Source organism: Setaria italica, chromosome IX, assembly GCF_000263155.2.
Source record: "Setaria italica strain Yugu1 chromosome IX, Setaria_italica_v2.0, whole genome shotgun sequence".
NCBI lineage: Eukaryota > Viridiplantae > Streptophyta > Magnoliopsida > Poales > Poaceae > Setaria > Setaria italica.
The window spans coordinates 14,573,036-14,598,152 of record NC_028458.1 but is presented as its reverse complement, the minus strand read 5'-3'; the positions used below and the strand labels follow the sequence as shown (position 1 = coordinate 14,598,152).

The window sequence follows — 25,117 nt, the reverse complement described above, 5'->3', positions numbered from 1 at the left end:
ACTACTCGGGGTATCACCAGATAGCTCTCAAGGAACAAGACCAGATCAAGATCGCGTTCATCACCCTGTATGGAGCTTTCTGCTATACTATGATGCCCTTCAGGTTGAAGAATGCAGACGCGACATATCAACGAACCATCCAAGAGTGATTCAAGAAACAACTACACCGCAATGTAGAAACGTGCCCATCGGCTAAAAAGTTTTTTCTTTGGGGTTTTAAGGTAAAAGAGATGTGAAATTACAAGATTGACTCTCAGCCTGATTCTTCAATTCAACCTAAGGTTCGGGGCTACTTCATATGGAGTGCGATTTTTCATCGCACTTCCATATAAGATTCAAGATTGAAGATTCAAGACCAAGTTAAATGAGGCTTGAGCATATTCTAGCTGCATGGCAGTACTCGAGTACATTCGAAGACTCAATCCGATGGAGTACTCAAAGAAGCACCACAAACTAGTCGGAGACATCTATAGAAGTACTCAGAACGGCTACATTTTACTAAAAAGTACTCGAGGGATTGTCGTCCATACATCTATGGGCCCACCAGAAGGTTTGGACAATCCTAGATACAGGGCAGTACATCGAGATGTGTCAGACATAGAGATTACGGTGCAGGAAACTACTTGTAGCAATTAGAGTAGGATTCTCTAGTCGAATACGATTAGTATTCTTGTAAACAACCGACCTGTAACCCTGCCCCCAGCAATATAAGGCAAGGCAGGGACCTCCTCCAAACAAGTTCAATCAATACAACTCAACTAACACACAGGATGTAGGGTGTTATGCGACATAAGCGGCTCGAACCTGTCTAAATCGTGTGTTCGAGTTCACCTCCCAGTTCGTGATCTCAGCAAGCTCCACGTATAAAACACTATCTCGATTACCCCCTTAGTAGGTTGCCGGGTCTAAAAACCGACATAGAGTTCCTAGATAAGCCAGGAACGACATCTTGTACTATTGTAAGTAAAAAGATCAAGATAGTTATATACTTATTGTAAATGCCATTCGCACAAATTCAACACAAAGACATCTACAAAGATGATTGTCTCTATTGTGAACAAGCATTTTGTGTATGTATTTTTTTTCATTTCTTTAGCAACCTCTAAGCATCTACATGACTTAAATGCGTCAATCTAGTGTTGGCTACATGTTTTCTCGATCATAAACCTCATGCCAAAATGAGGCATATTCAGCCAAACTTTCATATTACCACAACATTATGATGTTTCACAAAGCAAAAGGCATGAGATAATTACAATGTAATAGGTACCACGCCAAGCTAAAGAATACTTGTACTCCCTTAGCTTATTTTTACAAGACTAATCTGAAAAATTGTTAGAAGTTTTCATTGCCTAGAAAAAATTGGAGTACTTTAACTATAAAGTTATCATTATAATATGCCAACACTACAAAAATGATGTTATACTAAAGTATTTGTGAAATACAAATTGATTAATATAATTTTCATAATGAATGTGTATTATCTGACTAACAGTTAGTCAATATTTTTTTTATAAAAGCATGAGCTTTTCAAATACTAATAAACCAAACAATTAATTTGTAGTAAGGTTATAAAAAAAATCCAATGCCATATTTATGGCGTGCAAGATTTTTTTTCATCTCGATCTAAAGTTAGACTTAACTAATTGAAATATAAAACCTTTTTTTGCGAGTAATTGAAATATAAAAACTTACCGAGATATTTAGTTGTTTCATGCTTTATGTACTAGTTACCAGTATATGGATTCAGTCAATCACACAACGAAACAAATGCATCAGCAGCGAAACATCACAAAAAACAAACTGAGAGCATTGAACTAGTTATTTAGGTTTTTTTTGAAAAGTTACTGTACTAGTTATTTAGGGGGTGTTTGGATTTAGTCCGGGCTAAAATTCATGTCACATCGAATATTCGGACTAAATGTGAGCTAATTATAAAACTAATTACATAGATGGAGGCTAATTCGCGAGATGAATCTATTAAGCCTAATTAATCCATCATTAGCACATGTTTACTGTAGCATCACATTGTCAAATCATGGAGTAATTAGGCTTAATAGATTCATCCCGCAAATTAACCTCCATCTATGTAATTAGTTTTATAATTAATCTATATTTAATACTCCTAATTAATATCTATACCTTCCATGTGATAACCAAACACCCCCTCGGTTAAGCAAGAACTTGGAGTGATAGTATTAACGCAAAAAGGGGTCATCCACGGGGTCCAAAACGCAAAAAGGAGGAAACCCCTAACCCCTGTTCACCCACTCCTCCCCCGCTCCTCCCTGGTGTCGGGGTTGCGGCGGCGCCGACGAATCACCACCGAGCGCGATGGCGAGCTCGGCTCTGAGGCGATCTCTCCCGCGGCGCGCCTCGCTCCGACGAGCCCTCCCTTCCCACCGGCCACCCGCCGCCAGCGAGTTCTGCCGCTCCTTCCAGTCCGGTGAGCACCCACACCTCCTCCTCCTCCTGTCCCCGCCGCTCCCTAGCCGTCCCATGCAGTGTCTCCCTCCCCTTTTGTGCCGCGTGATGCGCGTAGTTCTCGTACTTGCCCACTCTTCCCATTTAGTCGTAACAATAAGGTGAATCGAATGGCCTTAGAGATCTAGGTCTGAGTCTGACGCATATTAGTTGCCCAGCTTTTGCGTGCTAAAACTCGTCATTTCTAGTGACTTCAGGTGTTATGTTATGAGATTGAAGAATTGATCCTATAGTGATCTCCTAATTACGCTGCTGCTGATATGCTTCTGGTGCTGATTGATGCGCAGGGGATGGCGAGATTGGTGAGACCATGGATGAATTCGAGGCGCGTCTGTTTGGGAGCAACAAGGGGGTGGACGAGGGGTCACTCTATCGGAAGCTCGATAAGGTTGAGAATACCAGTAAGAGATACGGCATGGGCTCTGGATCCATGGCTGGTTTCGGTGGTTTGGGCAACAGGAGCAGTTCTGGGTCCATGGGTGGTTTTGGTGTGTTCGGCGACAGGAGCAGCTCTGGGCCATTGGGTGGTTTTGACTCTTTGAATGATGGAATGGGTGAGACGCTGGCTCATGTGGCACGTAACTTCCAAATGGACGATGACGACGATGATGATGAGGACTGGGATGATGAAGACTTTGATTTCAGGCCTGATGTCGACTTTAGGCGAGGTTCGACTTATAATGTTCGGGTAAGAGGGAGTTTGTTTCATCAATGCGTAGTCACGTGACATCTAAAATCTTTTGCAGTCTTGAGGTTTTGTTATCCTGTGTAAGCTAAGCATTCAGTAATTCAGGGTGTAAGTGTGTTGTCTAGAAATGCCAGTGTTGTCCTTGTCTATGTATGGCAAAATTGTATGCTTTACTAGGCAGATCTTTGCGAAACAAATGGCATTGCTTTTCCAATAAGTTATTTCCTGGATCATTAAAAGCCACCAAATGCTGATGCTATTAGTCTTTATAATACCACATGTGATTTACATTTTTCTTTCATCATTTGTGTCATTGTTATTCTAATGCCATATTTCATTCAATTCTAATGTGTGTAGGACCTTGACCTTAAAAGACCTGCAGCCGCAAAGAACCCTCCTAGACCACAGTTTGAAACAACTACAGCGGAGGTTTTGAGGAAGGCTGATTTTAGGGTTAGTATATCTGCCTGGAAACACAAGGAAATTGACTATATTTTCTTTTATTTTACGTTGAATTGTTGATTAGTAGTGCTCTACTGCTTTGTAAATCCTAAACTGCTAAATAGCATGAATTTTGGGAACAAATCTGTGCTGATCTAAAAATGGCACCCTTTTTTTCCATTCGAGAAAGTCGGGATAGTGTTAACAAGCAATGTACCTGCCGCCCTTTAATTTATCATGTATTTGTCAATATGTGATTTTCCTGAAATATCATCTTATTTACAAATAGAACAGGACCAATATTCACCGTTAGTCCTAATCTATGGTACTCTTGACATTTTCTTGTGATTGTGCTACTTGTTATATTTTAACTTAGCACATGTAGGTACTTCATTACAGTGAAATACTCCGTTTTTAAATATATGACATTTAGGTGAACTAATTAGCTTGTCCTAAATGTCATATATTTAAAAATGGAGGGAGTGCAAATTAGTTTGTACACTACTCGTTTTAAGTTACTAATGCACATAGGAAGCTTAAATATATCTTGGGTTGGTTTTGGTCTCAAACACTTGTCTGCAGTAAGTATCAAAGCACATACTTGAAAAGCAGCCATGCATTCTGAGTTTCGAGGTGTGAAACAATGATGCATACATATCTTTTGAAAAATCAGATCTACATGCAAAGAAAATCAAAATCTAGTCTATAAACCATGCCATTATATATTTACTGTTAGACACCTCTCCGCAAGGAACATATATACTACCGGTAAAAAATACTTGATGCTTCTGACTTTTAAGAGCTTCAGAGTGCAATTTTGATCACTGTTTTTCCTATTAGAATATAGTTATAATGTCTACATAAAAGTATTAAGATTATGAAAGTGCTTTCCAAGATAAATCTGCATATACATTTTTGTGTTTCCAAAGTAAATATTTTGAAAGCTATTGTTGGTCAAAGTTTCAAAAGTTTGATTAGATTTAATATAACTTTTCTCCAAAGATTATATATTTGATCTGATTGATGAATTCCTATGGCGTGGCTACAAGTATCTTCCAGTTTCATTTTTTTTAACATATTCGGAACTGTTCCTTGCAGAATGTTAGATTCCTCTCCAACTTTCTTACAGAAGCTGGAATTATCATCAAGAGAAGCCAGGTAACCACTACTTGTTATACATGATGACTGACGAGGAACTTTTTTGGGGAAGATAATCCTGCATTTGTAATATCAGATCCTGTTGTGTTAGATAGATGCTAATCATACATGCTGATAGCAGTGTAGGGTTTGAGTGCCATTGTCCTCTATGCATTACCCCATCCATGTATACCTTTTCTTCTTAGAAAGATAAGCATTTGCTGCTGTGTGTAGATCTTCTTGGTGGATGTCTATCTTTTCATTGACTTGATTATAAATTCAATCCACGTATTAAATGAAGAGCCATGCATGACATCTATATTCATATCTGCAAACCCACTGCCAATGTTCTTTTTCATGTGTTACCTTGTTTAACCATTACATTACTACCATAGAGAGTGCCGTTGCACATGTAATTCTGCATTGAACATATGTTTGCCACAGTTTTTGACTTACTGATCTTCTTTGCAGACTCGCATAAGTGCGAAAGCTCAGCGTAAGATTGCAAGAGAGATCAAAACCGCGCGTGCCTTTGGGCTAATGCCTTTTACAACGATGGGTAGAAGACCATTCATCTTTGGCAGAAGCGCCGAGGAGCACTATTCGGAGGAAGAATATGGATTTGACTTTGTGAAGAAGGATGGGGGGCCTGATGAAGATAATGGGGATGCTGAACCAAATGTGGAGGCTGCATAAACATTCTGGAGCAACCTTTCGCAAGCATCCCCTTTCCTCCGTTACTCTCATTTGACACAGCTCTGCATGCCTGCCTGATGCCCCGTTTTGCTTCTTCACAGGGTAGCTCAGCTTAGCCTGAATAAACTGTAATATTGCGTTATCTACTTTTGCTTGCCTGTTGTGGCGGGATAACGAAATATCTTCGGCGACGGATCCTCCAGGCTGGAGATCATATGCCATATGAAATGGACCATGTGATTGGCGCTTTCCTGGGCGCTGGGAAACTCTTTTGGGAGTAGCACTGCGTTCGATTTTGTATAAGCATGATTGTTCGGCTGTTCAACGAGGGCACCGACAGTTGATGATTCATGTGCTGGTTGTTGGCAGCTTCATTTTTCTATTGCTTTTGAAGGATTTTATCCGGTTATCTCAGAAAGAATGTACATGGCTGGGTCCGGATATGCCCTTGCACCTTTGCCACCTCAGAAAGGATTATACTCTGAAGATGCTCATGGGCTCATGGCTCTCAGTTTCTGCTGCCTGATGTTGACCGGCACAAAAGCATTGTTTTTGTTATTAGAAAATAGATAAATTGGAAAACACACCACGTTACTGAGGTTGGGTGTCACGTCGTTGTTGATTGGTGCACAGGTCAAGTGTCAATTCGGAATTTAGTATCAGAATATTAAGATGTGGCATATCCGTAGCCACCGAAGAGATCATAGTAGAGTTGAAAGTTGAAACTTCTTTTCCTTCTCACGAAAAGCAGAAGAAATGTTCAGCCTGACGCAAAATCAACGGAGCGAACATGTAAAAAGAGCTGGTTTTTATCTTCTTTCGCTTTCCTTTCTGATGATGGTGGAGACGAAGCGTGTGATGCATGCCTTTTTTTTTATCTGCCCAGATAGAAATGGGCACCGGAGGCGGTCACGAGAACTGCTGCATGTGTTTCTGTATAGTTTGATTTTTTTTCCCATCGTGTGTGAGCATATATCTTAAGAGGAAAGAAAGTATATGATCCCGGTCCCGGTCAACATAGAGCCGTGTTTAACAGTACAACACTAGTCTGCCAATATTACAAAACAACGTATGGGACGATCCAATGAAATCATAAGACGATGTGCCGAACTGCCGATATCACAAAACATTGACGATTAGGGTAGGGAAATGAACGAGGAAATCATGTTTTGAACAGATTTCTTTGGGAGTGCTCCTATTTTCATTATTAGTTTTAAGTTTCATTATCCCAAAATACATCTTAATGTAAACAGTAAATTTGTGAATCAAAGCACAGCTCAGTTCATAAGGTTCTTTACGATCAAGCACGTCTATTTGGGTTAGAATCATCAAATTAATATGGGTGCTCGTATTTTTCTAAATTTATTTTAGAAATTAACAATATTTTTAGTGGTATATATTTCTGTTGATAACGATGTGCCTATGAGCTACGGTGATATTGTTAATACCAAGATTTGTCAATTCAATATCTCGTCGATGCTCATAGAGGTAGGGTGTATGCATAGTTGCATATGCGTATATAAACATCTAGGTGAATGATAATATTTTATAGTTTTATCTTTTCTATGTTTGTTAAAATTTCTCAAAAAAAAGAAAGGGATGTTTGCTTAAAAGTTAAAACAACTCCATCAACAATTTTGTTGCCTTTTCCGGGCTTCCGACCATTTTTATCACCCCACTTCCGGTAAGTCACGAGCCATTCAAAAAACCGTCTGCTGAAACACGCCGTGACCATATTTATTCCGAACACCTCTCGTTTCGCTTTCTACCAGCCTTCCTTTCTCTTCTCGAATTCTCGTCGTCCTCCTGCGCCTTCTCATCCCAAATTTCCCACGCCGACGCCGGTAGCCACCACTTCGCCGGCGAACCTGCTCCCGCCACCCGCCACCAGCGACCAAGGCCCCGCTGCCTCACCGCGCCGCGGAACACGCCCCCACCCACGCCTCCTTCCACCGAAGCACGTCGGTCCGGTTCTTCATCCCTCGCGGTCGCTACGCTCCTCCCCTTTGCTGGTGACCACCAACCCTCGCAGATCCATCCGGGCTTCAAGTGGCTCCTGCTCTGGTTCGTAAGGGAGCCTACCTTGCTTGATTGGATGGATTGCTCGACGAGCTAGGTTCGTGCTGATATTTCCCTTTCATCGCTGTGAGCCAGGGAACTCAAATTTCGGTTTCTGGGATGGGCGCTCAATTCCGCCCGCTTTCGTGCGATTTGGCTTCCTATCTATGCATACAGAGCTGGAAAAACGGGTGGGGTAATCGAGGCCCGCTCCGACCTCCGTTAGTTCGCTGTTAAGTTGTAATTTTAGGGTTTGGAGGGAAGCATAGATCTGAAGAGGTGTTAGTCTTGGTTGTAGTTTCATATAATTTCAATAAGAGAAGGTTAGGGAAGTAGTTTTTGGAGGGAAATTTGAGGGAATTGTGAGCAAAAGAAGCGGAAATTTAAGGTTGGTGGCTCCGAGTATTTCACCATGGTGGGGAAGGAATTGGTGGTCCAGAGGAATGGCCCTGTGGACATCCGTGAGATTGCTGCGAAGGCCACTCTCCGGGAGGTGCGGCAGAATGGGCACACATATGTGGAGCTCCGGCGCGTCGGGAAGCGCGTCATCTTCTTCTGCACCATCTGTCTCACCGAGTGCTTCAGCGACAATGTGCTGTTCGACCACCTCAAGGGGAATCTGCACTCAAGGCGGTACGCCGAGGCCAAGGTCACACTGTTTGGGCCGATGCCATGGCCGTTTAATGACGGAGTGCTGTTCTTCAACAACTCGCGAGAGAAGGATCCGCTCCTGCTGGATTCAAGCTCGCAGAGCACCAGAGAGCTAGCTCTAGTTCCACAGCCTGAGGTTTCAGGGAATGAGATCGAGGTGACTTCAAAGTTGAGAGATGGTTCTAGCTCCCGTAATGGTGTGGAAGGTGCACGCAATTGTGCAAAAGGCCATGCTAGTGGTAGAGTTGCTGCTGTATCTGAAGATCATGTGCTGTCAAACAGTGGAACTGATGGTCCTCTTGTTATCCCTGGTGTATTGATAAAAGATGTTGTTTCAGACTTGCCTGTGCATCATTTGGGGTATGGAAATATTTCATACAGGATCTGTGAAGGTAACAAGAATTGCAAGAAGATAAGCAAGATCTGGTGTGCTTGGGTAGGACAAGAAGGCTCCCATGGCTCTCAGAGTTGTAACACTTATGAGCAATCTGGCTTTGCCATAGTCAACTTCTCTTATACTCATGATTTGGGCAGGAAGTGGTCTTCTGATGAACAGGACCTTTCTATCTCTGCTGGATCTTTCTTTGTTATTGATGATGCTGGGCATCGTGGAAAGAGAATGAGAAAGTCCTTTTCGGACCAGGAGGCATCTTCAGAAGAGTCGAATGGTCAAAGCAGTTCTCCCCAGGGCAGTAGCCAAGCTATTGTGACTGGTTCCCCAACAGGTACCTCACACAATCTTCAAGTTGGCCTCTTATCCAGCAAATCAGTGAGGAAAGAGTTGAGGAAGCAGAAGCGCATAGCAGCTGAGAAAGTGTGTGATATCTGTGGGAGACCAATGCTTCCTGGAAAGGATGTTGCTACCTTGCTGAACTGCAATACAGGAAACCTAGCTTGCAGCAGTAGAAATTCGAGTGGGGTGAGTAATTTCAAGCATTCTTTGCTCTTCTATTCCATAATGTTTCTTGAACATAGCAGCATGGACAGGTTTACTATTTTTGTACAGAGGAAGTAAATGAGAACATAATTCAAAAGTTAGACCTTCTGCATCCTTGTTTCACAATTAGCAATACAAAGCTATCTTCCCTGAGACAAAAATGCAGTGGCAGAATTCCTTTTCTTCCATCTTATTAAATATACTAATTAGAAAGTCTCCTTTTTTTAAATTTTTAATTTGCTGCTGTAATGAGTTTGCTACACTTGATTTTGCAGGCTTATCATCTGTTTCACACTTCCTGCCTCTTACACTGGAGTATTTTGTGTCAATATGAGATGCTGAGTGACCAAATAGCTAGCAAGGGGAAGAGCAATCGAGGAAGAAAGGCAAAGAATGCACCTAAGAAGAGCAAAATAACATCCATATTTTGCCCAGAGTGTCAAGGTACTGGAATTCATGTCAAGGGGGATGAACTGGAGAAGCCAAGTATTTCTTTATCTGAGGTTTGTAGCACATTATTACTCCTTGTCAGCTACTTATTTCTCTTCTCTTTCAGGATAATTCATTTCACTTTTCTGTACATTATATGTGGTGTGCCTGAAAATGGGTGGATGTTGGCACTTGCAGATGTTTCGCTTTAAGCTGAAAGCCATTGAAGCTCACAAAGCATGGCTGAAGAGTCCGGAGGTGCTTGAGAACTGTTCCACTGGGCTTCATTTCCCCTCAGAGCATCTGGAGAACTCTGAGGTAGCAACAAAGGCACGCTATTCCTGTTCATTTTCTTACCAGGCATAGGTTAGAATTCACTGACAGCACTTCCTTATATTGCAGGAGAAGGTGATGCCACTGAAGTCGATTCCTTTCTATGCCGCTGACGGTTAGGAGACACTAGGGGAAGCTCCGCCATCATCAGTCGTGAGATAGAGCTTGCTGGAGTCACTGTAAATTCGTTAGAGCAGCTGTACATAAGCTTGCTTGACAATACTGTGAAAAGTGGTGTTAAACGCTGACACCGTAGTTTGCTTCCGCATTGCCTGTAATGTAATCGTGTCATAACTCAGTTAACCTTTCTTCCGCCAGATACCATCTCAGTAAACTGGTAGCACCGTATTCGGCTGTGTTCGGTTAACATGCACGTACTTGACTTTGCTGTGTTCATCTTCACTGTGTTAATTGGTGCAGTTTAAGTCGCTGCAAGTATTTGTGAACTGCATTAGCTGGCTTTACACTTGCTGTTTAGCTTGGGACCTTTTTTTTTTCCCTGATGCCATACTTTCTGTCTGTCTCAGACGTCATGTGCTGCTAATTTCGGTTATGGTCTGAAAAGCGGTTTGAGTAATTGCTATAAAAAAAGCTAATATGCAGCAAAGAGTTGGTGACCTTTCAGGAATGCTTGTCTGAACTCTGCACTGAAACTGCAACTGGTCTGGTTGAGGTCACATAGGTTTGCAACATCGATGGATTGGGCTCAATTATTTGATGGTTTGATGAAGCAACCATTCTAAATCTGGCTAGTCAGATCGTATTAATTCAACCATATGAAGCAAGCAAGGCAGTTACATATGCTCTTATAGCAGGGCGGCAAGATGGATTGAGCGACGAAAATAAAAACACCTGTCCTACGACTACGAGACATTCAATTGATAGGCATAGGCAGATGATTGAGGCGGGGAGGCGACAGAAAGAAGAGCTGCCGATTTGTTGTCACTTGGATCTCAGCAAGACAGTTGAGTCATCAGGAGGCCATCGCAACGACGGCCTCACATTTGTATCAGGAAGATAACGCAGTATTTCTTGAACAGCATCATCGATCCGTGTGATCCGGCAAAAAGACGCACACAAACGGAAGAAAAAAACAACCAAAACCGCATCAATCAAAAGGACCGAGACGCAAACACAAATCACAGTACCTCGCGGCAACCGGCTTACTATGCTACGCTCCCAACATCAGAGAAAGGAGAGGCACATGCTTGATGTGGCCGTGCACAGATCTGAAGACTGAAGAGAGATGGAGGTGAGAAATGGGAGCAAGGCGACCGGTATGCCGATCGAGCGAGGCGGCCGTGATGTGGCGACTAGGGTTTCTGCGCAAGCGAGGGCGCTCACCAGCTGCCGGAGACCCTCCCCTTTTATAGGCTCCTCGACCGGCAGCGAGCCGCGCAGACGGCGGCTGGACCCCACCGCCGCCCAGCAGCACACAACGTCACTTTGCCAGGCTGGCGGCGCCACCACCACCAGGTCCACCGCACACGCACGTCCCCCAAAAAATGCGCCGGACCAGGCCGAAACAAGCCGAAACCTCACCACCTTGGGCTGTGGGTGCCTATCAATTGAATGTCTCGTGGGCCGAAACCCACCGCCGTGACCTTTCCTTTTCTTTTCTCTGGCCCGGCCGGTCACGCCTCACGGGCCCCCACGTGCGTCGCCGGACCGCGGCCCGGCTCCCGGCCGTCGCTTTCCCACGCGCCCCCTTTCTCGAATGTATTCCGCCGCCGTCCGCCCCCGTCTCATCGCCGCACGGGAAAGCCGCACAAAAAAAAAAAAAGGAGGCGACCCATCCGGGCTCTGAGCTCGCTCCGCGCTGCTCTGCACGACCCACCCGATCGATCGATTCGATCGCGCGGCCGCAAAGCAGAGGAAAACCCCAAGCCGTAACCTCCACTCCCGGCGTCCTCCACCACCGCCGCCTCCACCCGCATCTCTTCTTCCCGTCTCATCCTGCGAAGGGTGGTGGTGCAGTGCAGGCGATGGCGAGCGGCGGGGCGGTGAGGGAGGTGGGGTCGAAGGCGGAGCTGGATGCGGCGGTGGCCGGCGCGCGGGCGGCCGCCGTGCACTTCTGGGCGGGATGGTGCGAGGCGTCGAAGCAGATGGATGAGGTCTTCGCCCACCTCGCCGTCGACTTCCCCCACGCAGTCTTCCTCAGGGTACGCCTGCTTCCGCTGCCACCCTTCGCCTCGTCCTCCGATCGCGGTAGATTCGGTTCGGTAGCCGATGAGTGGGCTCGTCGGGGGGGGGGGGGGGGGGGTTCGGATTCGGGGTTAGAGTTTAGGGTTTTGTGTGGTTGAGGCGGAGGGTGCTTGTTGGTTTGGGTTGCTTTACTGTGAATGCTGTGAATGTTTCCCCCCCTGTTGTTTCGGCAAAATCATGAGTCTGTAGACTGTAGATTCTGAGATGTTACTGATTTGATCGTGAGGCAGAAGCGCAAAACTAGAGCTGAATGTTATGGAGCAGTTGATTAAATTCAATAACTTGTACTTCTGTCGCTGTAATTCTTCTGCGCATGAGCCATCTGTTCATAGGATTGTTTTGGACTTGCTGTAACTTCCTTGTACATTGTTGTTCAAATTGTACTAAGTTTAATTTCAAAACTCTACAGAGTATCCAACTTGTCAGGGTGCATAATTGTTAAGCTAATCGTAGCTAACTCTATGATCTGGTATTTCAAGTCTCATGCTTATATGTTTCAATATTTTTTTTTCCGTGTGGTGTTTGTTTAGTATTGTGTTCAGTTGTGGTAAGGTCACTCCGTTCAATGTCACGCTAGCTTGTGATTTGTATGCAGCTTAAGACTTTTTTTTTTTAGTACAGCACATTTGAAAACATTGTCAACCTGTTTCCTTATTGGTCCTATATCTAGCAGTTTCACTGAATTAGTAAATCATTGGACATTTGGACTGAGTAATTGCTGATGCTATTCAATATTTCTTCTTTGTGGTCATTATGCTCAGGGTGCTTAGTGTATACAGTAAGTTCATTAACAGTCAACGAAATCAAAATATATTCACTTATTTGCTGGTAACTTCTGTCAGGTTGAAGCTGAAGAACAACCTGAAATATCAGAGGCATATGGAGTTTCAGCGGTGCCATATTTTGTTTTCTGCAAGGTAGGCCAACTGCTACTGTTTGTTCATGCTTCTTATCATGTTGTTATTTTATTTTTGCACAATGGTTTCTGATAGAATTATGTCGCTTGTCTTCTTCACTGAGGTTGAATAATTGAATGGATCTCTTATATCGTCAAAGTTCTCGTAAAGTGCAGTATATTTAACACAATGAGTGGCAGTTCTGTAAGGATCCACAACATTAATCTTTTCATGAACTACAATCGTGCACCATTTAAGTATATCTAATGAATGATTTGGCATTTTATTTAGAAATAGGAAATTTTAATGTAGTCAATGCTATAATGGCACTATAGCATAAGTGCATAACTAGTCCCATGGCTACCGTAGCATCTGCGCACTGCTCAAACAGAAGGCTATGCAGCATTATTTATTTAGTAGTTAGATATTGGTTTGAGGTTTGGGTACTGTTTTAGTGTCCTCCCATATAGATTCCATGTGGTAGGGATGAGCTCTTTTATCTAGGTGTTTTGAAGCCAGGACAAGGATTCTATAAATGGGATATATTTTTATCCATTGAAATTAAGCAATAATAGATGAAAGTTCTCCATTCTCTCTCTCCCTTCTCAATGAGACCTGGGAGTCTCATATAACGCCATCCTTTAATATGCATTCATATGCACTGTCGATAACAACTTGGTATTATCCACCGAATTCACTTGAACGTTTCTAAACTAAAGATTTTGTATAGATTAGTTTAGTGTTGCTGTCAATACTCTATGATTAAGATTCTATTTGGCGTACGACAATTGTGGTTAGGGGTATTTTGTGATTGTGTGGAATGTACATTTCAGAAATTTAAGGCCTTGCAGCGTATTTTGAAGTGTTTTCTGTTATCTGAACCCATGCAGTGCCAATGGAAATCCCTAGTGCAATACTATGTATGTCCAACAGTTGTGATACTTTCATATGATGTTCTCTGCAAACAAGTGAGGTCAGGTGATGTACACCTTGTCAGCTCCTCACTTGAGCCAAATTAAATAAACTGTTTGAGTGAACAAGCTGATCATCACTAATTATAGCAATTTATACATATTGGCCATTAGTTCACGACTTCTGTATGATATGAATATGGACAGTTTTTTCTATTTTAGCTGTCTTTTTTATGTATTTGTATTGCGGATTTGTTTAACATAGTGTCAAGACACAGTTTGAGGACTGCTTGGAAGATGTCAAATAACCTAGTTGGTTATTTTCTTTTCTTATTTTTAGTGTAGATTATTTTCCTATTAGTGATTGGTTTTTTTTCCTGGAGGAATTGGTTTCTTGTTAGTTAACTTCAGGAGTTCCTAAAATCTTTCTTACTGAATTCTTTATAGATTTGTATGATTTTTCTTTATTAGGAGGTTTTCATGCTCATGCTTACACTATCTGATTGCAGGAAGGCAAAACTGTTGATACTCTTGAGGGAGCAAATCCAGCTAGCCTGGCCAATAAGGTTGCAAAAATAGCTGGGCCTGCTAGTGTTGCTGAGTCCGCTGTACCTGCTAGCCTTGGAGTGGCTGCTGGGCCTGCTGTACTTGAAAAGGTCCAAGAATTGGCTCAGCGGAATGGATCTTCTGCTGATGAGGGCACAAACTCTGTTGGCCTGCCAGATTCACTGAATAAGCGATTGGAGCAGCTTGTCAATTCACATCCTGTATTTTTGTTTATGAAGGGAACCCCTGAGCAACCAAGGTGTGGTTTCAGCCGTAAAGTGGTTGACATTTTGAAGCAGGAAGGAGTCGATTTTGGGAGCTTTGATATTCTCACAGACAATGATGTACGTGAAGGAATGAAGAAGTTCTCCAACTGGCCCACTTTCCCTCAGCTGTACTGCAAAGGTGAGCTGCTTGGTGGATGTGATATTGTTATTGCAATGCATGACAGTGGTGAATTGAAGGATGTTTTTGAGGAGCACAATATTCCCCTCAAACCACAGGGAAGCAAAAACGTTGAGACAGTGGAACCTGAGGCTCCAACTGGAAAGGGTGGTGCAGTTTCTGAACCAGTCGGGCTTACTGATGCTCTGAAAGCTCGTTTGGAAAGCCTTGTTAATTCCAGCCCTGTGATGGTATTTATCAAAGGTTCACCTGAGGAGCTAAAGTGTGGGTTCAGTGGGAAGTTGGTTCACATCCTTAAGCAAGAGAACATTCCTTTCTCCAGTTTTGACATCCTTGCAGATGATGATGTTAGACAGGGTCTAAAGGTTTTCTCAAACTGGCCTAGTTACCCTCAGCTGTACATAAAAGGTGAACTGGTTGGTGGTTCCGACATAGTGATGGAGATGCATAAGAGTGGTGAATTGAAGAAGGTTCTGTCTGAGAAAGGGGTTATACCAAAGGAAACTCTTGAGGACAGACTGAAGGCCTTGATTTCCTCAGCCCCAGTGATGCTTTTCATGAAGGGCACCCCAGATGCTCCTCGTTGCGGCTTCAGTTCGAAGGTTGTGAACGCGTTGAAGAATGAAGGGATCAGCTTTGGATCCTTTGACATCTTATCAGATGAGGAAGTTAGACAAGGTCTGAAGGCATACTCCAACTGGCCTACTTTCCCTCAACTGTACTACAAATCAGAGCTGATAGGGGGTTGTGATATCATTCTCGAGATGGAGAAGAGCGGAGAGCTGAAGTCGACCCTGTCGGAGTAGGCGCATTGCGTTTTTGCCTTGCTGGCGTTTCTAGTATCTGGCCAGAGTTGAATTGTGCTAAGATTACATTCATGCCAATGTATTCATAGATCCAAGTTTGAGACATCTGCTAGTGCCACATTACTAGAATTGTGACATCTGTGGAAGGAATAACCTGAAACAGTTTCGGTACCATTTGGTCTTATGTATTCAGCAGTTTAATTTGGGGCCTGGCATGGGCTGGAAGTTTTATACTCGGTTATTGTCACGATTAGCATGGATGAACTGAAAATGTTCGTGTATTTCTATGTACCCCTAATGGCAATTACATTTTTCTCGAGAAATCGTAGCTGATCTTGTAGGAGCTCATCTAAGTGCCCGCCCGAATGGAGATTGGCCATTGTTGTGGTCGGTGGTAGAATGGAATGACGTGGAAACTCATCTAACTCCCCGTAACGCTACTGACGCTGATCATCTTGCGGTGCATCAGCCATCACCACTGCAGCGCCGAAGAAACCTCTTTAAGGGCAGCATTAACGTGTGGTCTAAGAAAGGAACGAAAGATAAATCCCAGTGTCAAATAAGGAACAGAAGTGTCAAGAAAGGAATGGAAATTAAATCCCAGTGTCAAATAAGGAACAGAAGTGTCAAGAAAGGAATGGAAATTAAATCCCAGTGTCAAATAAGGGAGGTAAAAATTTCTAGTGTCATATAGGGAATTAGATTTTTATCCGGTGCCATATAAGGAATTTTCTCATATCTCTATAGTCAGGACTATAATATGAGGACTACATCCATACCGAAATGGTAGTGGAGAATCTGACGATCAGATCGATTATGGCAAAAGCCCGTACACTTTACAAATCCGAAGGGAAAAAAAAAGGAGAGCATTCACTCTAGAGTATGTACTTGGTGGAGAGCAGTGAAGGATCAACTAAAATGGACAAAGAAAAGTGAGAACCAAGTAATAGTCGCAAACAAAAGATTGAAGTAAACTGAATCAGGTGAGAGTGCAACGCCGAGAGTTGCGTTGCGTGCTGTCAGCGTGACTGTCTTTAAGGTTTGCCGCTTTACACAATCACTGGACGGAGCCGTGGAGTTGGACTCTCAAGTCCGTGTACGTGATGATAGTCTTAGACTTTACACGCTCACAGTCCGAACATCCTTGGGATCCTGTCCGGACTCTCGAGTTCCTGTATTTATCGTCTACTGTCTAGCTGGGCACAGGTACTGCGCAGATGGCGCGGCGCCGTGAGCTCGGTGCCGACGGTGCGGGCGTCGATCCGACTCCGATCGACCGAGCCCCCACATGCAGGCTTGCCAGTTGCCAGCTTCCCGCCAGCTTCAGTCCAGCACCCCACGCGGCGCGCCACCGTATCTACGCGTACCGCGCACGCAGGCGCACGCGCCAGTCCTCGAGGATTTGTCCCATACCGGCGAGCGTCGAGCGAGAGGACCAGCTGAAATGGCGTGCTGCTCCGACGATAGTTCGCCGGGCCTCGTAGCGGTGGCCCACGTCATCCCAAGCTTGGGGGCAAAGGTGTTGGCTCGACGGGGTGGGAGAGCACCATGTACTGGAACCGACACCCCTGGCTCTGCGGGTCTGACGGTGTGACGGTCAAGGATGACGGTCCTGGTCACCGTAAATCCGGATGGTTCCTGCATGAAGGGGGCTGGCTCGCTCCGTATCAATGCCAGCACTCTATCGAGCCACCACCTTTTGTAAGAAATTTATTTTGTACTTATTTTTGTTGACTAGCCTATTAGATTTTTTTAATCCTCCATGATGAAGTCTCAATGACTCTGCTTTCCTGAAATACAGCATTCTCTAATCACCGATAGTGCCATCTTACCAGTTAGGCCTTCTGAGCCTGTTTGTTCCGTAAGATCTACCTTTGCATCTTTTATTATCAGCAATTATCTTTATTGTTTTCATTGTGCAATGCTTAAGTGTCCTTCATTTCAGTTCTATGCAAAAACAGGCAAATGCAAATTTGGTGCAAATTGCAAGTTCAATCATCCAATGCCATCTGTGATTGCAAAGGAAACCATATATACAGCAACAACTGATGCAGCAGCACACATTGGTGCAGCAGATGATCTGGTTCCAGCAAAGATGCATGCACCAACTGCCTCATCTGAGGCACATAACCCAAAGGGGCTTCCTATAAGACCAGTATGTGTTTACCAAGTGGTGTTTTTCTTTAGCTAGAGCAGTAAACTTTATTTCTGTACCTGTCTTATGGTGGCACTAGATACAGTAAAATCCGGTTTTATTCATGTTTTTCATTTGGAAACCGTATCAATAAGTCTGTCGCAAAATATGCAGTAAAGTAACAAGGTAAAACATGCTCTATGCCTACTGGAGATTCTGTCGGTAATCCAGGCTCGGTTTAGAGGTTTTGATGAGTGCAAATTGTTATCTCTCTACAACTCTCCTTGTTCTTGGTTCTCTCAAAGTACCGTCTGCTAGAGTATCCTTTCACATGTCACTAAACTAAGGTTTAATACTACATTTTACATTGACTACCCAAGTAGCTTGTATTGCTTAATACCTCTTCTCCCATATTGCAGGGTGAAGTGGACTGCTCGTTTTATATGAAGACAGGCAGGTACCTTCTTCTCCAACAGGATCACTAATTCACCATCTTAGTTGCCTTTGCCTCTTCCGAATAAAAGTTTGGAGGGATCTGACTGTTTTTCCTGCTGTGCTTTTACAGCTGCAAATATGGTTCTATTTGTCGCTTCAACCATCCTTATCGGCCAGGTTCATTTTTTTCATAACTAATCATTTGCTCAAGTTCTTCTAAGCTCCGCTGGACGACACGGCATTCTCGTTCTATAGGCCGGCTTTAAGCTATGGGTCATTTTGTTCTGTTTTTGTTGTGTTACTGTCAGGAGGATAGCGAAAAACCATGAGGAGCTCACTCTAATCAATGTCACAACTTAGCCTGCAATGTATTGGCTTGACCCTGTTGAACAGAAGCCTTGCCATGTACAGATCATGCTGAAAGCAAAGCTTGCACTGACATTAAGTTAGAGGTTCTAGAAAGTCTTAATAGTATAGAAAAGACAGAACCGAACTTCTGATATTATATGTTCTGTTGTGAGGATATGATAAAAACACATGAAGTTATGCTAGGAACACTTCAAAATTTTGCTTAAGTGTCTGTTACTCATTAGCTTAGGTTTTGTGGACACTGACAGTCTCTTGCGGTTGTAGCCATTTTCATCTAGCTGCTTTTGATTGTCATGATAAAACATCTTGATCTTATACCACAAAATTTCAGACAGCGATTACAAGATAATTTTTCATTCCATTTTCAATGTTTAGACTGGTACCTATCAACTTCAATGTCACAGCAGCATTAGTGCTTCAATTGCATGGCATCCAATTTTGATGCAACTTTTTACACATCTGGAATCGTTGTTATACCCTTTTTTTTTTCTGATATTGTTTTGCGCCATGCACAGTTGTGGATATAGCATTGATGGCTCCACTGGTTCAAACTACTCTTCCTACTCCAGCACCCATTATGTCGGCGCCGATGTTAAACCCGGCTGCAAATATTCTGCAAAGCTTTGATTTTCATGTGACTCATGTGCCGGTAAGTGTAGACTAAGAATCTAAAAATGGCAAAGTGGTGCTGTATGTTCCATACAGGACTACTGTATAGCCTATAAGAATCTAAAAATGACCTAGTGCAGACTAAGATGTGCTTTCTTTTCGTAAAACACCGATTGAACCTGTGCCAATATATCCTCAGAGGCCTGGAGAGACTGTTTGTGATGTATGTGGCATGACCGTCTCCTTAAATGTCTAATTCAGTTCATCTATGTGCTTGATTTATTGTGCTTATTTGAGCTTTTTGTCCTTTTCTCATTTTGGTGTATTGCAGTTTTACATGAAGACAGGATTTTGCAAGTATTCTCAGAAATGCAAGTTTCACCATCCTATGAACCGCTCTGAACCTGGTGCCAACGGAAACTGGGATCCTGAGCAGCCTGTGACACTTACTCTTGCTGGCCTTCCAAGGAGAGAGGTAACATTGCTAGACTATATTACAGCATCAATTGTTGTGACCTCTATGTTCATTCTCACCGGAAAGAAAGCTTTTGTGTTGTACGCTGGTTCTCAGCTGGGACTTCTAATGTTAACTCAAACTGACGCTTCACTGGTGCCTACGCAGAGCGCCGAGGCGTGTGCCTTCTACATGAGGTCTGGCACGTGCAGGTATGGCGCGCACTGCAAGTTCGACCACCCTCCCCCACAGGAGGCTATTTCCAAGCTGCAGGCGGCCGGAAAGGAAGATGAGGAGAAGAAAGAAGGTGAAGCAAAGGAAGGGAGCGTCGTCCCGTGATTGCCACCTGCCTCGGGCTTGTAATACATAGCGAAACGCGCTGTCGGGTTGATGGTTGCCTGGGTCTTGATGGGCTTCTGAGCTGTGAAGTTGAGTACCACCGGAAGGAGTCTATCGGAGCAGTGCTGGTGGTACTAGCGAGTTACCTTCGTTTGTTGCCGTAGATAACAGTAACCTGGCACATAATGGTCATGTTGCCATATTGCAGCAACGCATTCTTTGGCTTTGCCACTACGCACCTGTGCTTCGTTGTACGCATTGCCCGGCCGTACGTAACTTCGCATTGAAGAGCATTCTTTGGCTCTGCCCGAGTATGAGGGCACTGTAGCTGCATTGCAGAGGTGGTGAGGGCCGGACCTGGAGCTGCCAGCGGCCAGATCGACGCCATGCCGAGGTGCCCAGCGCACTCAAACCGTGCTGCGCGTCTCGTACACGCGTAGGGCGGCCGTGTCCGGTTGGCTCCATGTGGCGCTCTGAAGGCTGCACGGCCGAGTAAGGTAATGGCCTGATGCTGGGCAGGAGGCGGCTCAGAATGCGCTGCGGTCAAAATTAAATCGGCAGCAGCCCGCTGGGTTTTGCCTGATTGTAGCGTCCTCCGCAGGGTGTGGCGCCTGCTGTTGCCACTGTGTGCTTCGTCACATCTCGCTCGCTCAGGCTGGTCCTTGATCCTAGAGGCCACTGCATTTCTGCCAAAAGGATGCAGCAGTACCCTCATCCATCTGAATCGAGAGCGTCTTTAATGCTTTGAATCAATCTCATTAACCTACAACTACAAAATTCAAGATCAGTTTCACATTAACTGCCTTTGGTTTCAAGTTTCCCAAATCGTGTATGTAATAATAGCATTTTTCTCGAGACATGATTCGTTCCGATATTAGGGGAGTGCTATCGGTAAATTCTTGTGTCCAAATATTAGGGGAGTGCAAGTGCAACTTAGTGAAAACACATCATTTGAAAAGGGCGGAAACGCCATGAATACTGAAAAATTTTCAGATTGAATTAAACAAAAGTAATCTTTGAAAGGAAAAAAAGAAGAAAGCATTGTTACAGCTGTATGCGGTGTCATGTTTTAATAGCCCACACACTTCATCGAATATCTTTTAATTGGTGTTTTCGACCTGAGGTGCAACCTCCCAAATAATGGTTTGCATCGCTTACAGTTATACTGCTGACCAGTTCAGGTTTCAACTAGTGCAGAGCATGTTCCAGGAAGTCTTTCCAGCGAAACGCGCGAAGCAGTAACAAAGACTACTGGTACATGGGGTACAAGAAAACACACGCTTGCTTTAAAAATTGAGAGCTGCTTATTGGCGCATCAAATGTGAACCCTGGGGATTTATAACATTTTTACATGGCTCCAGACAATATGGGTCAACAAAAAATACTGTGTGACAACAATGCACGTTGATGTGGGAGGTTAGCATGGATGGAGCAAACCGAGCCACATTAAATGAAACCGTCTATTGAGAACAGACCCCAAAACCACTGAAACAAACATTGGCTAGAGCAGCCTTTTTTCTGCTTGGGTTGCCAAATACACCCCCAAGATTATACACACATGGGCAAATATATTATAGCCAGACTCGCTTGGACCTCCTTAGTGTAACGCCAATCATTTACACATTTCACCTCTTCATTGGGAACCTGCAGGTTTTCAGTTCAGTTAATAATGAACAAACAGTAACGTAGACACATGCAAAACAGAAAGTCAGAAACCAAACGTCCAGATTTCTTCTCTATTACATTCACCATAAACATGAACAACTGAACTCTAAATTCCAAGCAAATTCTGCAAATATTTGATTTTCCAAATTACAATAATCTTTGAGTAATAAGCGGCCAAATGAAAATGGAGGCAAACTAATGTGGACGCAATAAGTTTTTTCATACACAGGACAACTTATATGAAACTAGGTTCCCAGCCCATTAGAACTTTCAAACTTTACAATCAACAATGGGTCAGACAAAATTGGCATTTCAATTCTAAGGAGCATTAGTAATATTGGACAACTGGATGGATATAATTTCTCCATGAAGCATATGCCTCTTTATTTGAGAAGTCCATCAAACAGAGAACTGTCGTGCACATGTTTCCAGCATTCAACTTGCCTCATCAGAACTGCTGACCTCTCTTTCTCAGGCCAGTATCCTAACAGCATTATTTCAAAAACTATCCTAACAGCAACTGTAAAGTACTAGATGGTTTCATTGTACAGTACTCCAAGTGACAGAACATTCCTACCATCCTAATGCATTAGGATATCTTTGGAGCTAAAACAGCAACTGAACAATCAAAGATTTATAAAATATTCAAGGAATAAACACAGCTCAAGTATATTTAACAGCTAGCTACTTTATGCACATTTCGACATCAGACCATTAACAAAGTAGTACCATTGATCAATATACAACCCGTTGACCACTCTGCATAGCTAACAGGTAGCGGTGAAACAATCACGTGAAAGCAACAAGAGGTAGAAATGGATCAAACACTAACCTGATCACAACACCATTTCAGCTTGCAGTGCAGCAATAAATGATTGTGCTATGAAAAGAGTACGAACAAATTGGTGCTTGCCCAGATAATGAGGGCAAGCAGGAGAAACAGACCGAGTCAGACCAGTCAAACAAAACAACATATGCAAATTATTGATTGTATAAGAGAACTGTTGGTAAAACACACTGTCCTACAGTCAAGGTAACATGGCAATGTCTTGACAGGTTTCATGCAGATGAAACAAACAAATAGAACAAGGCTGGCTCAGCAAGCAAACCAGACCCTGAAATATCTCATGTAAGAGACATAATTGTTCTTTGGCAAATTCTAGCTGTTTCCAAGTGCAAAACGGTGAATGAAGGCAGACACTGCATTACAGAAACTATCACTACGCCGTAGCACCAGCCTCTTCTTTCCTCTTGCGGGCCCACCTTGGGCTAACCTCGATGAGCCGATGTGGCATAAGCTGCCGCTCCTTTCTGGTTAGCTTCTTGTAGTTGCTCACCCTGAGTTTGGCAATCTTTGCCTCTTCCTCGGCTGTAGCTTCTCTAACCACCACTGTCAATCTGCACCTGGGTCGCACCATGACACCACACCTCCCCTTGGCATGGTAAGACAGCCTCTTCAGGTAAAGTCCCTTTCCCACAAAGGCCTCCTCTGCAGTTTGAAAGGTTACAGGAAAGTACTTAGTTTATAACAAATATAGGGGATGGCACATGCTTTGTTTAAAAACCTTACCAACAATGAGCTTATCAGGATCCAATCCGTGGTTGTGGGCTGCATTTGCGCGAGCAGAATGGATCACCTGCAGTAATTAGTACGATATAATACTGATGAAAGATGACTTTGGTCATTTGACACTATGTATCAAGGGAAGCAGTTGAGTAGTCAAAACGTTCACTAAAGAGGACCTGGTAAACAGTTTTAGCAGCCCTTTTAACTGTCACTTGCAGCTGCAACAAGGCATCTTCCACACGCATACCTCGGACCAGCTTTGCTACTAGATTCACCTTCTTTGGGCTCTAAAACAGCCAAAAAGCTTCAGAAAATCAGAGATAAAAACATCTCTTAATGATATATATTACAGCAAAAGCAACATGCAGTGTATCAATTGATGAAATTTGTGCAACCTCCTTCTCTGTTACCATATATGCTTAGTACTATTGTCAAGTGTTTTTAGTAATTCAAATTGAACCGAAGTTAAGCCATTAGTGCAGCTTCTAGAAACAGGCACTCAGCAACATAGAATCAGCAACGTGCATCCCTGCGACCATTGAAAGGCTCGGGACAAAATGTTTTTGTTGTTGATGATGACATAACCACTGAAACCTCATGAAGCCATATTTAGCTATTTCAGAGAACACAAAGTCTAAATGCAGCAAATTTATGATATTTTCCAGATTAATAGATATGCCATCAACATACTCACATAGCCAATAAATAGTTTCATGGAAAGATATAACTAGTACTGCAGTGTTGTTACCTGTTTGATATCCTTTTTTATGGCTTGGACCTTTAGTCGCTTAACCACAGCTCCCTTTTTGTCAGTTTCTTCACCGTCACCCAGTGGAGGTGTCAAAGGAGAAGAAATAGGAACCATGGCATCATCTGCAAGCAAGTTCCTTGTAGTCGATATTCCCTGCAACGAAATGCCAAGTCCATATAAATAGTTAGCTAGAAACTTAATACAGAATGACAATGTAATTTTTGCCCCATACATAGAACATGTAGGAGATGCAAGCGAAGTGATGGGAATACCAATATGACACCCACCACAAAACTGAACAATGACAGAAAGTATTTTGTTAAGCATTTTCTGCTGGTATCAAACAGAAATGATTGCAAAGTTCAAATTAATTCTTATATAAAAGACGTCTGGTTGCACCAGAAAGAGAAACACACATCCTTTAGTATGGCTGTTCCTTTCTTATTATCCTTACAAAATATATAGTCATAACCATATAAACCAACATGAGACAAGTGAATTACAGCATTGCGGATCAGCTGATGAAAGTTTACTGGAATACTCCTTGAGGCAAATGTTTGTGCCCTGAATAAATTTGCATATTGACCTGCACGAATGCAACACAATTAAGATTAGCTAAAAAAAGATATTTCTGAACAAAGACGCGTACTCAAAAACTGTGAAATAAGCCAGCACTAGTACTTGATGGATAGATTGGAATAACATTTCACTTCTCGTGGAGAGACCGGTACCATTTGAAGCTATAAGGGTCATAGCACCCATATCAAATGGCGAAATAAGGAAAAAGTTTATTCCAAAGCATCAACAACCCGATCAACAAATAAACAGAATCCGAAGGGGGAAGGCCTGATCACGTGCGCACCCAAACCGGACAGAGCATTTCCGCTGCTGCTACAGATGGCTGCGAGAACACCGCCATCGCGCCTCCCTGCCGTCTCCGATGCCGCGCTGAGCCGGCGAAGAACGGCGTGAGCACCAGCCACCCGCCAGCCCGCCATGCCCAATAATCGCCACGGGCCTCTGCGCCGCCGCCTATCGAGCGAGAAGGGGAGAAGGAAGGTCACAGGAGGGACGAGGAAGCGAGTCGGGATCCCTGGTTGAGTTGGGCCCATTGGCCGTTGCTCGTGTAGTTATGTGGCCGGGTGGGCTCCTGCGGTGGGCCGAGCAAAGT

General features: G+C 43.5%; 4 protein-coding genes across 5 annotated transcripts in view; 3 read left to right on the top strand and 1 right to left on the bottom strand.

Moving 5' to 3' along the window:
- The first annotated feature begins 2,227 nt into the window (after nt 1-2,227).
- LOC101769867 lies at nt 2,228-5,824 on the top strand. Its single transcript, XM_004982652.2, has 5 exons — nt 2,228-2,446; nt 2,772-3,172; nt 3,530-3,625; nt 4,712-4,771; nt 5,222-5,824. Exons 1-5 carry the CDS (start codon nt 2,335-2,337, stop codon nt 5,444-5,446), a joined length of 894 nt encoding a protein of 297 aa, XP_004982709.1. The 5' UTR covers nt 2,228-2,334; the 3' UTR covers nt 5,447-5,824.
- A 1,349-nt stretch (nt 5,825-7,173) lies between these two features.
- LOC101769467 lies at nt 7,174-15,939 on the top strand. Its single transcript, XM_012842709.2, has 6 exons — nt 7,174-9,074; nt 9,368-9,595; nt 9,720-9,839; nt 11,879-12,016; nt 12,902-12,976; nt 14,376-15,939. The coding sequence occupies exons 1-6, from the start codon at nt 7,917-7,919 to the stop codon at nt 15,621-15,623; spliced, it is 2,967 nt and encodes a 988-aa protein (XP_012698163.1). The 5' UTR covers nt 7,174-7,916; the 3' UTR covers nt 15,624-15,939.
- Nucleotides 15,940-16,888: 949 nt separating this feature from the next.
- Nucleotides 16,889-20,256, top strand: LOC101762457 (zinc finger CCCH domain-containing protein 8). Of its 2 annotated transcripts, XM_004986392.2 has the most exons (9): nt 16,974-17,324; nt 17,425-17,484; nt 17,569-17,778; nt 18,177-18,214; nt 18,323-18,369; nt 19,077-19,211; nt 19,344-19,393; nt 19,502-19,645; nt 19,793-20,256. In XM_004986392.2, the coding sequence occupies exons 1-9, from the start codon at nt 17,172-17,174 to the stop codon at nt 19,961-19,963; spliced, it is 1,008 nt and encodes a 335-aa protein (XP_004986449.1). In that variant the 5' UTR covers nt 16,974-17,171; the 3' UTR covers nt 19,964-20,256. The 2 variants fall into 2 exon arrangements, with proteins under 2 accessions (XP_022679170.1, XP_004986449.1); XM_022823435.1 differs by lacking the exon at nt 19,344-19,393 and having other exon boundaries at nt 16,889-17,324; nt 19,077-19,210.
- Nucleotides 20,257-22,586: 2,330 nt separating this feature from the next.
- The window catches only part of LOC101768656, a 4,254-nt gene continuing 1,723 nt past the window's right edge, over nt 22,587-25,117 (bottom strand). Inside the window, exons 2-6 of the mRNA XM_004982649.4 lie at nt 24,450-24,532; nt 23,944-24,099; nt 23,372-23,482; nt 23,199-23,265; nt 22,587-23,117 (exon numbers count right to left, since the gene is read on the bottom strand). Coding sequence (XP_004982706.1) covers nt 22,849-23,117; nt 23,199-23,265; nt 23,372-23,482; nt 23,944-24,099; nt 24,450-24,532 — 686 coding nt within the window. The 3' untranslated portion in view covers nt 22,587-22,848. The remainder of the gene's footprint in view (nt 23,118-23,198; nt 23,266-23,371; nt 23,483-23,943; nt 24,100-24,449; nt 24,533-25,117) is intronic.